General features: G+C 36.0%; 1 protein-coding gene across 10 annotated transcripts in view; it reads left to right on the forward strand.

Annotated features, from left to right (window-relative positions):
- Positions 1-16395, forward strand: part of N4BP2L2 (NEDD4 binding protein 2 like 2) — an 81050-nt gene that overhangs the window by 18652 nt on the left and 46003 nt on the right. For all 10 annotated transcript variants that reach the window (XR_011645779.1, XR_011645780.1, XM_071208163.1 and 7 more), the window contains exon 6: positions 1882-2028. Coding sequence is in view for 8 of the 10 variants with exons in the window: in XM_071208163.1 (XP_071064264.1) it covers positions 1882-2028 (147 nt within the window). In the remaining 2 variants the exon portion in view is untranslated. The remainder of the gene's footprint in view (positions 1-1881; positions 2029-16395) is intronic.

Raw genomic sequence — 16395 nt, forward strand, 5'->3', positions numbered from 1 at the left:
CTTATGTGAATTCCTACATTGTTTCAGTTTCTTGAATGCTAGTGGAGTTCCAGAAAACTTTGAGGGGAATGATAGGACTTTTCCCTCTGGTTTTTAGCTAGGCCAACTCCGCACCATCCTTCCAATTTCATCCCCTTCCCTTTTAAGCCCCATTGCCTTTTTTTTCTGTTAAGTTACCTGGTCACGTCACCTTGATCCGTCTTTTCTTTCCTTCCCTAGTACAGGTCCGTAATCCTATAACCAAGACCCTTGGAATCAATGTGTTTTGGAAGTAGTGTGTTTTAGAATTCAGATTATTTTGGATTTAGGGGAGCATGGGAAACATTTTTGCAGCAAATCACAAGTCATGTTAGGTTAGATAATAAAGGTTCTAAATAATGTCAGTATGGGGTAAGGTTATGCTGCCAAATTATACAGGTCTGGTTAGACTTTGCTGCCACATGAGTCAGCAGACAAAGTCTGTTCTCAGAGTGTTTTAGATTACAGAATTTGTGGTGCAGTTATGGACTTGTGTTTCCCTTCTTCCCCCTCACCTCACTACTTTGCTAGACTCTGGCTCTCTCTTCTTCACATTCACCACCACTTCTTTGGATAACAGCTGTAATTCATATGCCATACGGTTCACCCATTTGAAGTGCAATAGTTTTTATAATTTATATCGTTTTCAATATATTTATATACTTGTACAACCATCCCACACAACCCTTTTTTTAAAACCAGTTTTTTCTCCCAACTCAGTTGGCCCTCTTCCAACTTCAGGCTGTTCTATGTATGAGCTCCACCTAATTTTAGTTCTTTCCTTTTTGCTTTTCATTCTTTCCCTTTCTGATTTGCATGCTGTGTGACTCATATCTGGCATGGATTTGACTGATTTTTTAAAAGAATTCCTGCCTCATCAATCAGTTTTGCTATCTTGAGTATTCAGTCATATCTTGCCAGTGTTTCACCTCAGTTTTTTTTTTTTTTTTTTTTTTTTTTGGTCTTCCATCTTCTTTCTTTTTTTTTCTTCTCATCTGATAGTTTTGAAAATTAAGCTTTTCTCTTATGGCCATTTTCTAGGAAAAAGAATTAGTGTAGAAGTCTAGAATTATGGTATTAAATGTAAAATATATTATTTTGCCCTGTCCAAGTCAGTTTACAAAAAACTATTCGAGTAAGATAAATTTAAAAAATATCTTGGAATATCAAGAATAATTTTAAGCCCCTTTTATCTATCATGTGTGTATACAAACACACATTAAGAAAAGTGCATTAAATATAAATATATAGCTCAATATTTTCTTTTAAAAAAATTCATTTGACCATGGCCCATGTCCTGTACGCCTTACCAGCACCTCAGACGCTCTTCATGCCCCTCTTCCCAGTCACAGCTCTTTGATCCCCAGAAGAAACCACGGTTCTGACTTGGTAGTCACTTTTCTTCATAACATCGCTGTACTGTCTTTTTGTCTTAAACCCCTTTTTAATTTTGTGTTTTTCAAACTTTGTATAAATAGAACCTTATGTTGTATATTTTGTGTCTAATTTCTTTTATTCAACACTTGAAAAATCTTGGGATTTTTTTGTAATTCTGAAATGTCTCTTAATCTTTGATTTTGTTATAAAAAGGGGCAAAATATTCAACAGTTCAGTGAGTAGGTGGTTCTACATGAACGAGATGTAATCAGTTAACATTTTGCTGTGATTTGTGGTATTCTTAAGCCTTTAAAAAAATGATTAAATGTTTTAAGAGCGCCAATATGGATATTTTCCTACAAAATGTAGGTAAATGAAATTTATCTTCTAGATACTTTAGAATCTGTGTTCCATTACTCTAAAATGGTTTAACCTCTAATCCTATACATTCTAAGTAAAGATGTAAAATCCTTTTTTTTTTGATAGGAGGAATAAACATGGTGTGTCTCGAAAGAAGATTGCTCAGATGTTGGATCGTTACGAATATCAAATGTCCATCTCTATTGTAATGAATTCAGTGGAACCACCAAACAAAGGCACACAAAGACCTCCTCCTCCACAGTGGAGACAGAGGTGGGGAGGCTCTCTAGGCTCACTTGATCAAGTCGATGTCACAAGTAGTCACTAAGTTGGCCGTTTTCAGCTAACATATTGGTTGCTTGCCCTTGAAAAATATTGGTGAGCCTGTCTTGCCATATAAATAAAACGACTACATTGCCTCGCAAGGATGTTCCCAGCACGTTGTTTAAATTTTAAAGTGTAAATAAAAATGATATAAAATTGTATTTTAAATGTTTTTATAATTTTTCCTTATAATACCTTCTGTTTTTATGAAAATACCTGAGTGCAGTGGGTAGGAACTAGAATGCTTTTCTACAATTGAATTTTAAACTAATTTTATCTATATGTAGGTAACATTAAGCAGTTTTTTATAATTCATACCTTAATCTACTTTTCAAAAAGCTGTAGTATTTTTCCTTGATTACCTTAAATATGCAAGAAATATTAACATTGTTGATTCCCCTATTTATCATTTTACAGGTTAAATTATGTTTCAGCATTTTCATCTGTGTGACAAAATACTTTTAAGCTATAGTCGACATATATTATCCAGCAAATGCTCTATAGTAAGTGTATCAGTCACCAGGGGAGTTTTTCCATAATGTATGTAAAATCATATAACATAAAACATATCCACATTATTTACATTATTTGTCTCCCTTCTCTGCTCCCCCACCCCCAACACACACAAGGGATGAAGAGGGAAGTAGTTTCACTAAGCACCTCAGCCTTTTTAAGTTATCACTTCTTTCTATTCAATTTAATGCAGTATAATTCTAATATAAAAAATATGTTCTGACACCTGCTTAGCTTTAGTTATAAGATTTGACCTATAGTCTTTTTCCTGTCTTTAATTTTTTCTATAGAGCCAGCTATATTTCATCGGATAGTTTTCTTTTAAATATTTTGTTCCTTCAGTTAAAATTATATGACTGGCGTAATTCACATCAGAGTCTTTGTAATCCATCCCCATTCCTTCAGACAAGGCTTTACCTAGATTTCAGATAATTTTCTCTTTACACAGTGAGGAAAAGAAGCTCTAACCCCTCCTCTTTTATTACCTTTATGCCCAGTTTTACAGGAAATATTTCTTTAATCTTTGCTTTGATTTATTCTTTTATAGGAAAACCCAGCTAATTAAATGCTAGTTAAAAAATTGTGATCCTTCATATCTTACATGATATATTCATGTTCTTTTAAACTTTCTCCTAAATTAGCCCATCGTGAGCTCATAATCTTTCTTTATGTATTGTTTTAAAACCTTTTGCTGTTCTTTTCAACTGTACTTTAAATCTTCTCCCAAATCTTTATATTACTTTTTAAGTTGCACTCAAAACCAACTACACTGCTCTCGAGAAAGTCTTTATTACCTTGCACTTAGGAGATAAGAGTATGGTATTTATTTATTTGTACAATTCAGGGCTGTTTCCATTTGAAAGCGGCATTACCTTGATTTGTCTTGTTGAACATATATGTATGTTTGCATGTTTGTTCATGTTAACTAAGGATGATGTAGGAAGAGGAATATGCTAATTCATGTATTTTATATATATATGTTTATATATACATACACATCTCCTTCATCCACAATTTTCATATATTTTGTTTCAGAGTAATATTTCTTGCTATTTGGGCTTGTGTTTTCCCATTATTTAATTATGTAAATTAGAACATTTTGAAAATACTGCAAAAGGACTTAATCTTGGGACACATGAAACAGCCATTAGATATAATGTATGTCCCTTTCCCTCTGACTATAAAATTTCATTTAGGAATAATAGTACTGTAAGCCCATAGTATTTTGAAAAAGACTCTTAATTCAGCAGAAAGAGAAGATTGCCTTTGGGAAATATAGGACAAACTATGATTAAACACATTCCTGTTAGATATTAAATGTAAAATGTCCAGATTTTATTACAAATTCAACTTCATCTAATATTTCTGTGGTACAGAATAATAAATCATTCAGAAATCATTGATCATTTATAATTTTTTAAGATTGTAAGTTCTTATCAAGGCCGTTCCTTAACATTTTGAAAGACTTTAATATTTTTTGTTTTATTTTAAAGGCAAAAAATTAATAGTTTCTCCAAGCATTTTGCCTATTTTATTTTTTGGAGCAGTAATAGAATGGAGAAATTAATATGCAATGAAAAGATAGTAAAATCACTATTATAAAGTTAACTTAGTGTTAAAAGTCTATAAAAATATGAAATTTATCAACTAAAGATTTTTCATCAAAATTCTTCCTTCTACTGAGCGATATTCTTAATGGAATAGATTCACCTCTATCCCCTATTCTGAGTTGGTCTCGATCACAAAGAATAAGGTAGATATTAGTCATCGTATTTAACTAAGAAAGAATATATCATAGGTAGAGACTACAGTTAGCTTGGTCCTGTAAAATTAAGTTACATTTAGTTGTTTTTCATAGGGTTGATGTATAAATTACTTTCCCTTTTTGATACTCATATGTAGTTCTCTATATGCCATAATCCTGTTAGTAATAATACTTGTGTGATAGTTAAGTTGAAATTTGGTACTGGTTTGTAAATCTTTATTTTCAGTATTTATCTTTCTAAAAGAAAATGTCAGCTTTTTAATATTTTACTTCTGTCTTAAAAGACAGTCGTTTATAAAAGATTGGTTTCTATTTTCTTGTTGGATGATAGAAGTGAATTTAAGTATTTGAGATTTGCTTAGCTCTTGTCTAATTAATATAAACTCTGGGATTTTATAATTTTACATATAGATAAGTTTTGAAAAAGTTTCTCCAAGATATGAAATGTTTGTCTTGACTTCATTTTTTTTTGTTTTTTCGACTGATTTTATGAGACTGGTTTTCTGAGTATTTATAAAGAAAATAATTGTGTTGTGCTCTCTGGAAAATACTGAAGAAATATAGTTGTTAATGTATCAGTGCCTTGACCAGGTAGGTCTGCCAGCCTTTATTGAAGCTTTATGTAGTATTCTGAGTTTTGTGAATGCAATAACTGGCAGTTCATTTATTAGGACTGAAGTTTTCTATATCTGCAACACTCATAATAAAGTAATACTACTGTGCCTAGAATCTTAAAATATTACTTAGTGTTATTACAGTGGTGGGAGGAGAAGGAATAGATTGAGTTGGTGATTTCTTAGAGTATTAGGTTAAAATTTATAAATAAATTTTTTTCCATTAAAAATTTTAGTCTTACTCATGGATATATAATACACCAGAAAGGAGATATTGTATTAAGGGATTCTGTATCCTGTGTGACAGTTTTATTTCTCTTTACAAATTGAATAAGATTGGCATACTAATTATTTAATGTAGCACTAAAACAATTAGTTTTCATGAATATACATATCCATACCAAATTTTCTCCTTAAAATATCTCTAGAATGGTAAGGAGTAATATTAAGTTTGATTCTGAAAGAGGAGGAATTAGTGATTATTTCCAAGTTTTTTTATCCCTTTTTTTATCTTTGCAATGCAGTATTTAAATTGATTCAATTCATTTGATTCAAATTGCCAGATAGTCTAAGAAATTTTCACTTTTCCTGGTTTATAAATTTTAACTGAAACCTTTGAAAAATTTCTAATTATAATTTTCTGCAACTCATTTCAGAAAATCTGTAATTGGATGGTTTACAATTTATATCCAGTCCATACTTAGAATGCAACAAATGGCATAATTTAGTATTAGAATATATATGTGTGTAAGCAGTAATTTTGAGTAAGTTACAGAAATTCTTAATACATTGTCACTGTCAAATTATGCACAGGAACAAGGGGAAGGAACACAAATAGCTTTTTGACTAAAGAGCCACAAGAATAAATACAGAATTACTCTCAATTCCAGAAGTGACGACTGTGTCTGTCGGAAGGTGTAGTTGCCCTTTTTCTTGATACATTTAATGCAAGTTTATTTTAGTCATTTAAATTAGAAATCTTCTACTTTTCCCTTCTAACAAATTTTGGTCTTTGAATGATAACTATATCATATTCCTGGTGTAATAATTGTAACAATTACATACTATAACATTTCTCTGTATAGATTCCATTAACTTCAATAAGCTGTTTAAATTTAACTCTGAATAAAATAGATTATTTTACTGAGCCATAGTCTGATCCTTAATCTTAGATCTAGACAGCTTCACTTTAACCAGTCTTTATACCTACTTTGGTCAGTAACTGAAGCCTTCATCTAGGAATGCTGTTGCAGTTGTTAATATTGCCTCATTTTGGTTTTTTAAAACATTGAAACTTGTAAATCAGTGAGCATAATGAGGTATTTTGAGAGGAGTTACTGGGCTTTTTGCTATTCAGTTTCATTAGTTACTAAAGAAAATAAGACTCTATTCATTCATGGTTAAAATGGCATTCAAGTTTAGTAGAATCCATTGAAATACATTTTTCAAATTGAATTATTAGCTGATTTTGCAGTTTTAAATTTCAGGTGGGAATTATAAAATTAAGGTTTTATTCTTGGGATTAATTGTACAGCTCGTAATAATTATGATAGTCATATAAATTTGTTACTTTGTTTTCATTTGTAATTCTGAACTCTTTGGTTCATCTGAAATTTTTTTAGTGTAAGAAAATTTCATTTGGGAAGGGATTTTGTGTTCTTCCTCTTTTTTCTTTTTCCTTCTTTTTTTCTGTCTTAGTTGTCTTAGAAATCATGTTTCTTGTTTCTCTCTGAGTCTTCCTGTACATCTTTTCTTTCATCTTCTATTCATTTTCTGCACAGCTATCCTCCTAAAAATTTTAATGAAGATGATGGAATGGCAAGGGACTGACAAAACTGGAGGTAATCTCTCTTTCCCTCCTGTGTTCCACTGAACTCCTTGTTACTTATGAACTGTGTGTAATCCAATTAAGTTTAGAGACCAGGGTTGTGGATGTAGCTCCCTAGGTTCAATCTCTGGTATCTCCTTTAAGGAAAAAAAGAAAACTTTTAGAGACCACAACTCTGTAATTTCCTGATCCTGGTTTTTGTTTTGTTTTTTTTTTTGTGAAGGGGGGCAATACTTTGAAGTTGCTTGGAAAGATTTATAAAATTCTGTCAATGTATAACACTTACTGGTTAGGAATTCCATGAACATGGCATAGTACTTGGGTGTGTGGATTTGAGAAAAAACATTTTCTTACCCTGCTTTTAAAGGTTTTAAATTATTGTAACACTCTTGTTTAATACTTAAGTATCATGCTGGTAGATATTAGTTGAAAAGTAGTGATTGGACACTTATCCTTTTTAGAATGCACTGTTACTGATTTCATGGGTAGAGGGCTGCCCTTTTAAAAAGAACAAAGATTTTGAAGGAAAGCTGGTATCTATTTCGAATTAAATTTTTACAGGTGCTTCTTTGTATTCCTCAGTATTACTCGATGTTAATGGCAACATGCATTAAAGAGCTGTCATTTACTTAATGCCTGTTATATGCCAGTCCCTATTAGAAATATTATCATTAGAGTCTAAATTCTCATAACAGTCCTACAAGGATTTTATACAGAGGAAGCAGAAACTTTGAGCAGTTAAACTTAACCAACATAATTTCTCTAGAAGGGATGGAACTGTGATTCAGTTGTAGAATGGACTCTGTCCCATATTTTCTTTTAATTAGTTGTGTATGATACTTGCTGGAGGCGAAGGTCTCCAGACCAGCAAGGAGGAAGGCTCACCCACTTACGGGTGGTGAATCTAATGCCATATGAGAGCCTTTTGCCCTGGATTTTGAACCTCACCAGTAGTCTTTAGATTTGTGAGTTATCATCAAGAAGTTAAATCATAGAATTCATATAAGCAGGGCATTCTTGAATCTTTTGATCATCCATTACTTTTGTCATTTAGCGATTATCTTTCTGGGGTTTTTTTTTTGCCTTAGGACTTTGCAGAATTCCACACAATCTGAGAAAAATACTCTAGGTATTTATCCTACTCTTAAAGTGGTGCAACAAAAATTTCATGTGTTTTTTAGAATGCTTCTTGCAAAAAGTTGTGATTCTTAATGTAGGGGTTTTTGGTTTTTTGAACATTTATATATATATATTTGAAATTAAATGCTTGTATCTTTACAATGTGAGAACATCATTATTGAGCGATGAGAAATAGCTGGTACTAGTGCATATCTTCATGTAATTATTTGCAAATAGAATATATTGAGTTGTTATTTGCCTTCTTGAAGCTGAGTAATCTCAGTTACTTTAACTGTTCTTTCATTATTTTACTGTCCTGCTTAGGGTGTTTTTCAGAATGTTCATAGTATGATTTGAGTGGAAGGAACACTTATTTTAGCCTTGAAAGGCTGTGGTTTTGTTTGCATTTTGATGGTTTCACTTCTTTTTGTTGCTTTCACCTCTTCTACTTTTAATATGCAGTAGGGATGAACAAAGTGAAGGAAACCAACAGACCAGTTGGCTTTTTATACTAGTTAGAAGTTCTGTGAGAGGTCTAGAGGATGAAACTTGATTATCCAGTTATTAAATGTATCAGAGATATTCATATTCTTCATTAGCATGGTTAGTCTGGATTTAACCTGTGGAATAGCTCAAAACAAATTGTGATGATGCATGTGTCTGTCATGAATGCTGGCTCTGGTTTTCAGCTGTTAGACAGTCGGTATGGTCGGATCAAATTGATATTCTTGTGTTGACTGACACGTGGTGGGGTTAGTTCACAGAGCGGTGTATTAGCCCACATGAACCTGTTTCTTTAAATTTAAAAAAAAGGCTGTCTTTTTGTTTTAATGTTAAGCATAATGAAAGTAGTGAGCCTTTTTTCCTTTTTTATTATTTTTTAATTGAAGTTTATAGTGTATAGTATAGAAATAAATTTATGGTAAAATTTGTGAATTTACAAATCAAACATGCATATCATCATACAAAGCTCCCATACATTTTCCCATGACCAATACTTTGCATTGTTGTGAAACATTTGTTACAAACTATGAAAGTGAATCATCAGAATATTACCACTGGAGAGCAGATGCTGCTCAAGCGGTTGAGTGCCTGCTTCCCACATGGGAGGTCCTGAGTTTGGTTCCCAGTGCCTCCTAAAAACAAAAAAACAACAAACAAATGAAAAAGGCATCTCAGGGGAGCCAATGCCACTCAGTGGTTGAACACTGGCTTCCCACATATGAGGTCCTGGGTTCAATTCCTGGTTCCCAGTACCTCAAAAAAAAAAATTACTGCTAACTATAATCCATACCCCTCTCTTGTTAGGGCTTAGGCAAGAATAGAAGATTGGAGTCCGTGTAGGTCAAGGATCGTGTAAAGTGCGTGATTGTAAATTGAAATTGATGCTTAGTGGATTGCCTGAGTAGGCCCAGGAAGAAGTCTGATATTTGGCAGTCAAGAGAAAATGGGAGGTATGAATTAAAACCAAGGCTTCCTCTTTGAATTTTCTTGTGTAGTGGATATCAGAATGCAAAGCCTTTTCTAAGTATATCATGATTATAATCTCAGTAGCCGTGTAGAATTGCTCAGTACAGTAGAGAAGCAATAGGTGGAAGCCAGAGTTAATAGGAATGGCTTGGTGTTTGCTGGTGGGAGGAATGTGGTGGATAAAAATGAACCACTGCTCAGAGAGCTAGTAAAATTGTGTTGTCTATATTAATGGGTAGCAGTGGAGTTACTTTTTGGCTGTTCAAACTAATGTGTTGGTCAGTGAATGGAAGCGGAAGACTGGGTTGAGAGAAGACTTCCTGGAGAACGTGATGCCTAAGCCTAGTGGCTTACCAAGCGGGGAAGAATATGGCAATGCCAACCGAATGATCAGAAGCTCAGGCAGCAAACAGTATTCTATTATTGCATATGTTTTTCCACTCAACAGTATTTATTTAGTGCCTCGTATGCCCCAGGCATTGTTCTAGGTGATAGAGATAAAGCAGTGAACAAAACTGCCAAAGCCTCTGCTCTCTTGGAGTCATCAGTGTCCAGAAGTGCATACTAACCCAGTAAACAAGTATACAGTAGGTCAGATGGTGGTCCGTGCTACTGAGTCAAATAAAGCATTATAAGGGAGATAGGGAGGGGGTTGAGGGAATGGGTGCCATCTTACCTGGGATGATTAGCAATTCTGACTGATAAGGTGACATTTGAGCAGAGAGACTTGAAGAAAGTGAAAGTGGATTAGCAAAGAGGAGTGTTAAAGTTTGAGGGTCCTGCCAGGAAAGGCCGTGATGAAGTGGGACAATGCTTGGTGCCACCACAGAATAGCAAGGAGGTCGGTTTAGCTGGGTCAGCTGAGCAAGGGGCAAAGTGGTAGGAGTGGAGATAACAGAGGAATAGGAAACTAGATAGTAATGTAGGACTTTGGCACTTATTGAACGTGGGAGGCCATTGGAGAGTTTTGAGCAAGGAATGGTAGACTGCCTTGAGAATCTTTTAGAGAGCTGAGGGTGGAAGCTGGGCCTAGTTAGGTGGCTGGTGCAGTAATCCACATGAAAGATGATGGTGACTGCAAGCAGGGGTGGGAGTGGAAGTGATGGGAAGTGACTGAAGCCTGAGCCATCAGAATGGATCCAATAATGGGTATGAGAGAAAGGTGCTCCATCCCAGAAAGGTGGAGTTGAAATTTACTTGACTGCAGGAGGAACCTTTTTGGGAGAGAATATAAGGTGTTAAGTTTTGGACATGCCACATTTTAGATGCTTTCTAGACATCTAAATGGAAGTGTTCAGTATGTAGTTGTGTTTAGACTTCAGGGAGAGATCTGGGCTAGAAATAGAGATTTGGCTAAGTGAAGGAAAGGCAAGCAAGCATTTCATCATTGCTGGATCATGAAATTCGACATGTGATATAGTGGGAGATCACTCTAGGCATCGCATCACTACTTCTTGGCCTTTTTCTCATGCAGACGATAAAATCGAGGACCCTGGAGCAGATGGGCCAGGCTACTCTTTCCAAGGTGGCACCGATGAAGTCTTTGCAATGCACACTGGAAAACTCTGCTCTGAATACAGGGGCCAGAGTGAGGAGAGCCTGCAATTGCCATATTAAGGAACGTATATTGTTAGGTATTAGGGAACCACTGAAGAGATGTCAGCAGAAAGCTGGCAGTCACAGTTGTTTTAGGTATGTGCTTCTGAAACTATTTGTGATGAATGACAAGCTTTTTTTAAAATTTCCAATTCATCATAGTCTGATACTTTGGTAAAGTACAATAAAAAAGTGAATTACTAGAAGAAAAATGTAAAAGCCAAGGCAAATATTAAATTCAACAGACGTGTAAAAGTTACTCTCTCAAATTGCTATAAAAGTTTGAAAAACTTAACTCTGAATTTCTGGACTTCTCTTGTTGCAGGCCAGTAGCAAACAGGTGACAGACTGGCATTAGTTTATAACCCATCCTGAGAGTACTCCTGCTCTAGGGCACACTTGACAGGGAGAGGAGCAATAGAAGGAAACATCTGAGGACATTTTATCAAATGGGAGGCCCCAAACTTTTGGAAGTGTTTGCAAACTCCTTTGTGTGGAGGCAGCTATCATGCAGTGGTTGGGAAAGGCATACAATTTGGGGGAAAGGCATACAATTTTGGAGGGGGCTTAGGAAAATATTTGCCAAATGGTACAGAAGAATTTCAGCATTTTAACAGTCCACGTGGTCCCAAGATTTACTGGCTGAATGTTAGCCCTTTTGAGATCTGAGAGTCATGGACTTTTGAGTATCCATGGCAGTTTGTACATGCATAGGCAGTTGTGCTGTTTCTCCAGGATTCTAGTTTTTTTCTGGGGCAGGTAGAGTCCCAGGGAAACTGAGACAAGAGACAAGAACCTAACATTAGGTGAGTAGCACCTCCCTCACCTCAGCTATTGGCCAGGACCAATTGCTCTCTTCTGGAGGTTAAAATTTACACACTCAATCCCATCTTTCCTGGGTTCAAGAAGTAGAATGCAGTCTCTCACATTTCTAGTTAACGGTAGTGTGTTAACAAATGTCTGCTGGGTTTAGGGACAAGTCTAATAACTTGTGCAGAAGAGGTGGTAGCAGAAGGACCTGGTTGAGGCTTAGTGATAGAGCTTAGGTCTTGGAGACCACAACTAAGGCAGTGCTATGGATCGAATTGTGTCCCCCCAAAACAGATTTGAAGTCCTAACCCCACTACCTGTGCCACTACCTATGAACGGCACCTTATTTGGAGGTATAGTCATTGCAGATGTACTCAACTTCAGGTGATTTAAGGTGGGTCCTAGTCCGATATGACAACTGTCCTTGTAGGAAGAGAAGAGACAGAGAACACTGTGTGAAGATGGAGAAGACGGAGAGAGAGTCTGGAATTACACTGCCCTGAGCCAAGTACACTATGGATTGCCGGTACCAGCAGACACTAGAAAGAGGCCTTCAGAGAAGACATACACTGCCGACACCTTGGTTTTTTATTTCTAGTTTCCAGAACTGTGTGACGGTAAATTTCTGCTGTATGGTACTTTATTACAGCAGCCCTAGAAAACGAAGACAGGCAGGATATTCTGTACAAAGAAGCCAATAGTGGAAAGATGCAGAAGGGACATTGAAGCCAGAATCTTACAGAGTGTGGAAAAAGAAGTTCTTTCACTGAAGTCAGGACCAGGAGCTTGGGAGACCTAGAAGGGAGTGGGAAAGATGGTCAGAGGAAGGTCCACAGCCACCGCAGCAAATAGCACCAAGAAGCCTGGTGTCTTTCAGCCACTGGATGCTTGGTGTATTAGATTAGCTTAAAGGTCCAAGTTCCATGCAGACATTGGTGAATGTAGAGGTGGTGGTAGCAGAGTTTTTTTTGCTGTGTTTGAAATTTATATAGAAAACTAATATGGAGAAAATGGGACAAAGAAACCATACCTGGAACCCTAAGATGTATCCTTAGGAAACAGATAAGAATCATTGATAATTATTCTGATGTAGAACTGAAGGGTAAAGAACATGATGCAGACTTCAAGCATTAAGAAATTGAATAGTGAAAGTTTGCATTAGGGAGCAAAATGGCTTATTGGTGGTGAGAAGGGTTAAAGTGCATTGCTTTTTTTTTTTTTTTTTTTTTTTTTTTTTTTTTAAGATTCAGTTTTTAAATTTATTTCTATTCCCTTCCCCGCCCCCCTAGTTGTCTGCTCTCTGTCCATTCGCTGCGTGTTCTTCTGTGTCTGCTTGTATTCTTGTCAGTGGCACTTGGAATCTGTGTCTCTTTTTGTTGCGCCATCTTGCTGCATCAGCTCTCCATGTGTGTGGCGCCACTCCTGGGCAGACTGCACTGTGCGCTGGGCGGTTCTCCTTACAGGGCGTACTCCTAGCGCGTGGGGCTCCCCTACGCGGCGACACCCCTGTGTGGCACGGCATGCCTTGCGCGCATCAGTACTGCGCGTGCGCCAGCTCATCACATGGGTCAGGAGGCCCTGGGTTTGAACCTTGGACCTCCCATGTGGTAGGTAGATGCCATATCCGTTGGGCCAAATCCACTTCCCCACATTGCTTTCTAAGTTTAAATAATGGCAACAAAGATAGTATAGTGAATAGAATATTGTAGCCACAATCAGGAAATTAGAATCATTGTTCTCATTGCAGTTTTGCGGCCTTTTGCAAATTGCTGTACCAGTTTAACTCAAATACAATTATGATGACTTTTTGTTTTCTCATATGAATACTGGGAATATTAAGGAGATATTTATGTTAGACTAGATTCTGTAAAAAATACTAAACACAGGTTTGTATTTGTTATAAAGTATTTAACATGCTAAAAAAAAAAGAGTGATGGGACTGAAAGGGATTTACAGGTACTCTAGTTCAAATTTCATGTTTTATATATGATGAAATTGAGGTCCAAAGAGGAGAACTAACCACATAGAGCCAGATGAAGGACTAGAACCAGGCTCCGGGACTCCTGCCTTTCAGTCACGTTCCTATCGCAGAAGTCTTCCCAGTAAGTATTATGGTAACATTGACTTGTAGTGTTTTACTAGTCCATCAGTAAGTCTGAATTATTGGTGGTTGCCAAGTTGACTACCCAGAAAAATTCATGGAGATTCTAAGGCAGTTACATGAAGGTGGATTTCCTTCTTCATGTACACGTTAAAACAGTATGAAGCTTGATTAATATAGGCTCTCACTCTTGTTACTTGTTTTTATACCTACATTTAAGATTTTATTAAGAAACCTTAACGAGAGACTGCTGTAATGTGGGGGTGAAAAGGTTAGTCCAACTCAGCAAAACGACATCCTTAGTTTTTCAAGATAGTCATAAAGAAATTAGAAATTATATAATATTGTTGAATAGTTTTGGTTATAAATGACACTACTTGATAAAAGAAGACTGGGGGAAAAAAAGACTCTGAAGTCATGTACCAGTTTAAAATGCAAATATACTGTACATAGTTATATACTTTCATCACTTGCACAACTGAAAGTTGACAATTCTATGTATGTAGCACAGTGATGCTCAGATAGAGGAATGAGAACAAAATCAGTAAAGTCAAGTGGTCTGCTGCCTGGAAGATGGCCAGAAAATGTGGTGTGAAGCATCTCTTTTAAGAAAAAAAATAGAGGCCTAAGGTCAATAGAGGAATGGCATTTTCTGGCCTCCAGGGCCATGGACTTGAACCTACCAGGAACTCCACATTTTAGACAGTGTTACCATTGGAACCTATTATTAGAGAAAACATAGCAGCTGCTGGGGAGGTCCAGGAATGGAGCCAACCTGCACAGAGGTATAGTTCCTGGATCACAACTCCACAGGCAATACATGTGAGTATGCTGCGAACCAGAAAGTGAACAACTGGAAGCAGGAAAGAGAAAACCCTGTAGGTGTGCTCTGAAGCATGACTTGAAACCAGACTGCTTGACTGGTTAGCATGTGGTGCAGCTTTCAAAAGTGGAAGCTGCTCCATCTGAGCATTTCTTGTGGCAAGAAGACAAAGTCAGTTGAGCAACCCTGCCAGGCATGCAGTGATGATGATTCCCCCATTCTCAGTGTGGAAATGGTCTGCTGCTCTTTCCTTGTGTCTTTTGGACACATACAAACCTGGGTGTAAATCACACAAAGAATGTAAACATGAAAATTAATATGGAAGGCTAAGCAAACCCGAAAGCTCTTTCCACTCATGATCTTCACATTCTACTTTGTAGAGGTTAGCCGCTAAGTGTGCACACTCCAGAGTGGGAACATGTACAAGCGTGTAATTGAAGACCTACTAACACGAATACAGGAACAGCTCGGGCATTCAGTAGTTACTTCCTTAGGAACTTTGCAACTTGATTAAAATCTCAAGTGAAAAGGAGGTTTCTGACTTGCTGAAACAGATGACCACCTGCTCTGCACACCCAAGTCCCTCTGCATACCTTTCGAAGCTCTTTTTCTCCCAGACAATTTACATTTCTGTACAAAATTCCACTAAGTTTAGTTTAATGGTGGCAAGTAGCAGTGAAAGATTTCTCTGAGGCAGTTCCAGAGAAGGAGAAATAAATTGAAGCTGAAAGGCTAAAAACATCTGAGGATACAAAAACACTATAAAATGCAGATAAGAGAGCTCAAAAAGTTTGAATATGTGGAGCTATTTGAAATAGAACCAATAAGTAGCTCCCACACAGAAAAATTTTAAATTTGTTACTTTAAAAGCCATCTAGTTTTGAAAAATTTATATTCTTTTAGAGCATGGTATTTTCTTCTTAATCACTTTTTTTTTTTAAGTTTAGAAATGTGGTTGCTAAGTTTATTTTAAAACAACTGTGATTGAAATGTGTCAAACATTCTGAGAACTTGAAAAGTTTTGGTAAATCAGGGCTCATTTAATAGTGCCTGCTATTAGTGGGATTTAGCAAGCAGGTGTAAATTTGCGATATGAAGGGGTATTAATATCTTTTCCAAGCATAGTATACTAATGAACTTTCACTTTAATCATTAATTTCTGGTAAGAAGATATGCTGGGTCTAAAGTTACTTGCTATGTAGGAAAAATGATTGTCTTGAACTTGAGATGTTTAAATCTACATCTTTTGAAAGTGCTAAATCTAAGACAGAAGGGGTGATGGTACAGATGAGATCATGCATGGATATCACATTTCAGGCATAGGACAAGAAAAAAATAAGCTATATTATATACAGTGCTTTTCTTACAGTTGTCAGAAAGTCATTTAGTCCTTGTATTCTGCTTTTCATGTTGTCAGAGATCTTTTGGCGTATGTGAAAAGGTTTTTTTTTTTTTTTACAACTTTTTATAAATATATGCAAAATTCTTAATAAATTACCATTTTAGTTAGGAAGAACTTCTGGTGCAAAATAACACTTTTTGCAGTTTTTTAATTGTTGACTTCAGAACTTTTGAAAATCTTTTTCCTTTTTGATTATTACTTAACTACTGTGCAAATGGAAGATTCTTTGGTATGAATAGTCCATCAAAAGAAATCGTTAATAATTTCAAATTACT

Source organism: Dasypus novemcinctus, chromosome 15 (assembly GCF_030445035.2).
Source record: "Dasypus novemcinctus isolate mDasNov1 chromosome 15, mDasNov1.1.hap2, whole genome shotgun sequence".
NCBI classification, from domain to species: domain Eukaryota; kingdom Metazoa; phylum Chordata; class Mammalia; order Cingulata; family Dasypodidae; genus Dasypus; species Dasypus novemcinctus.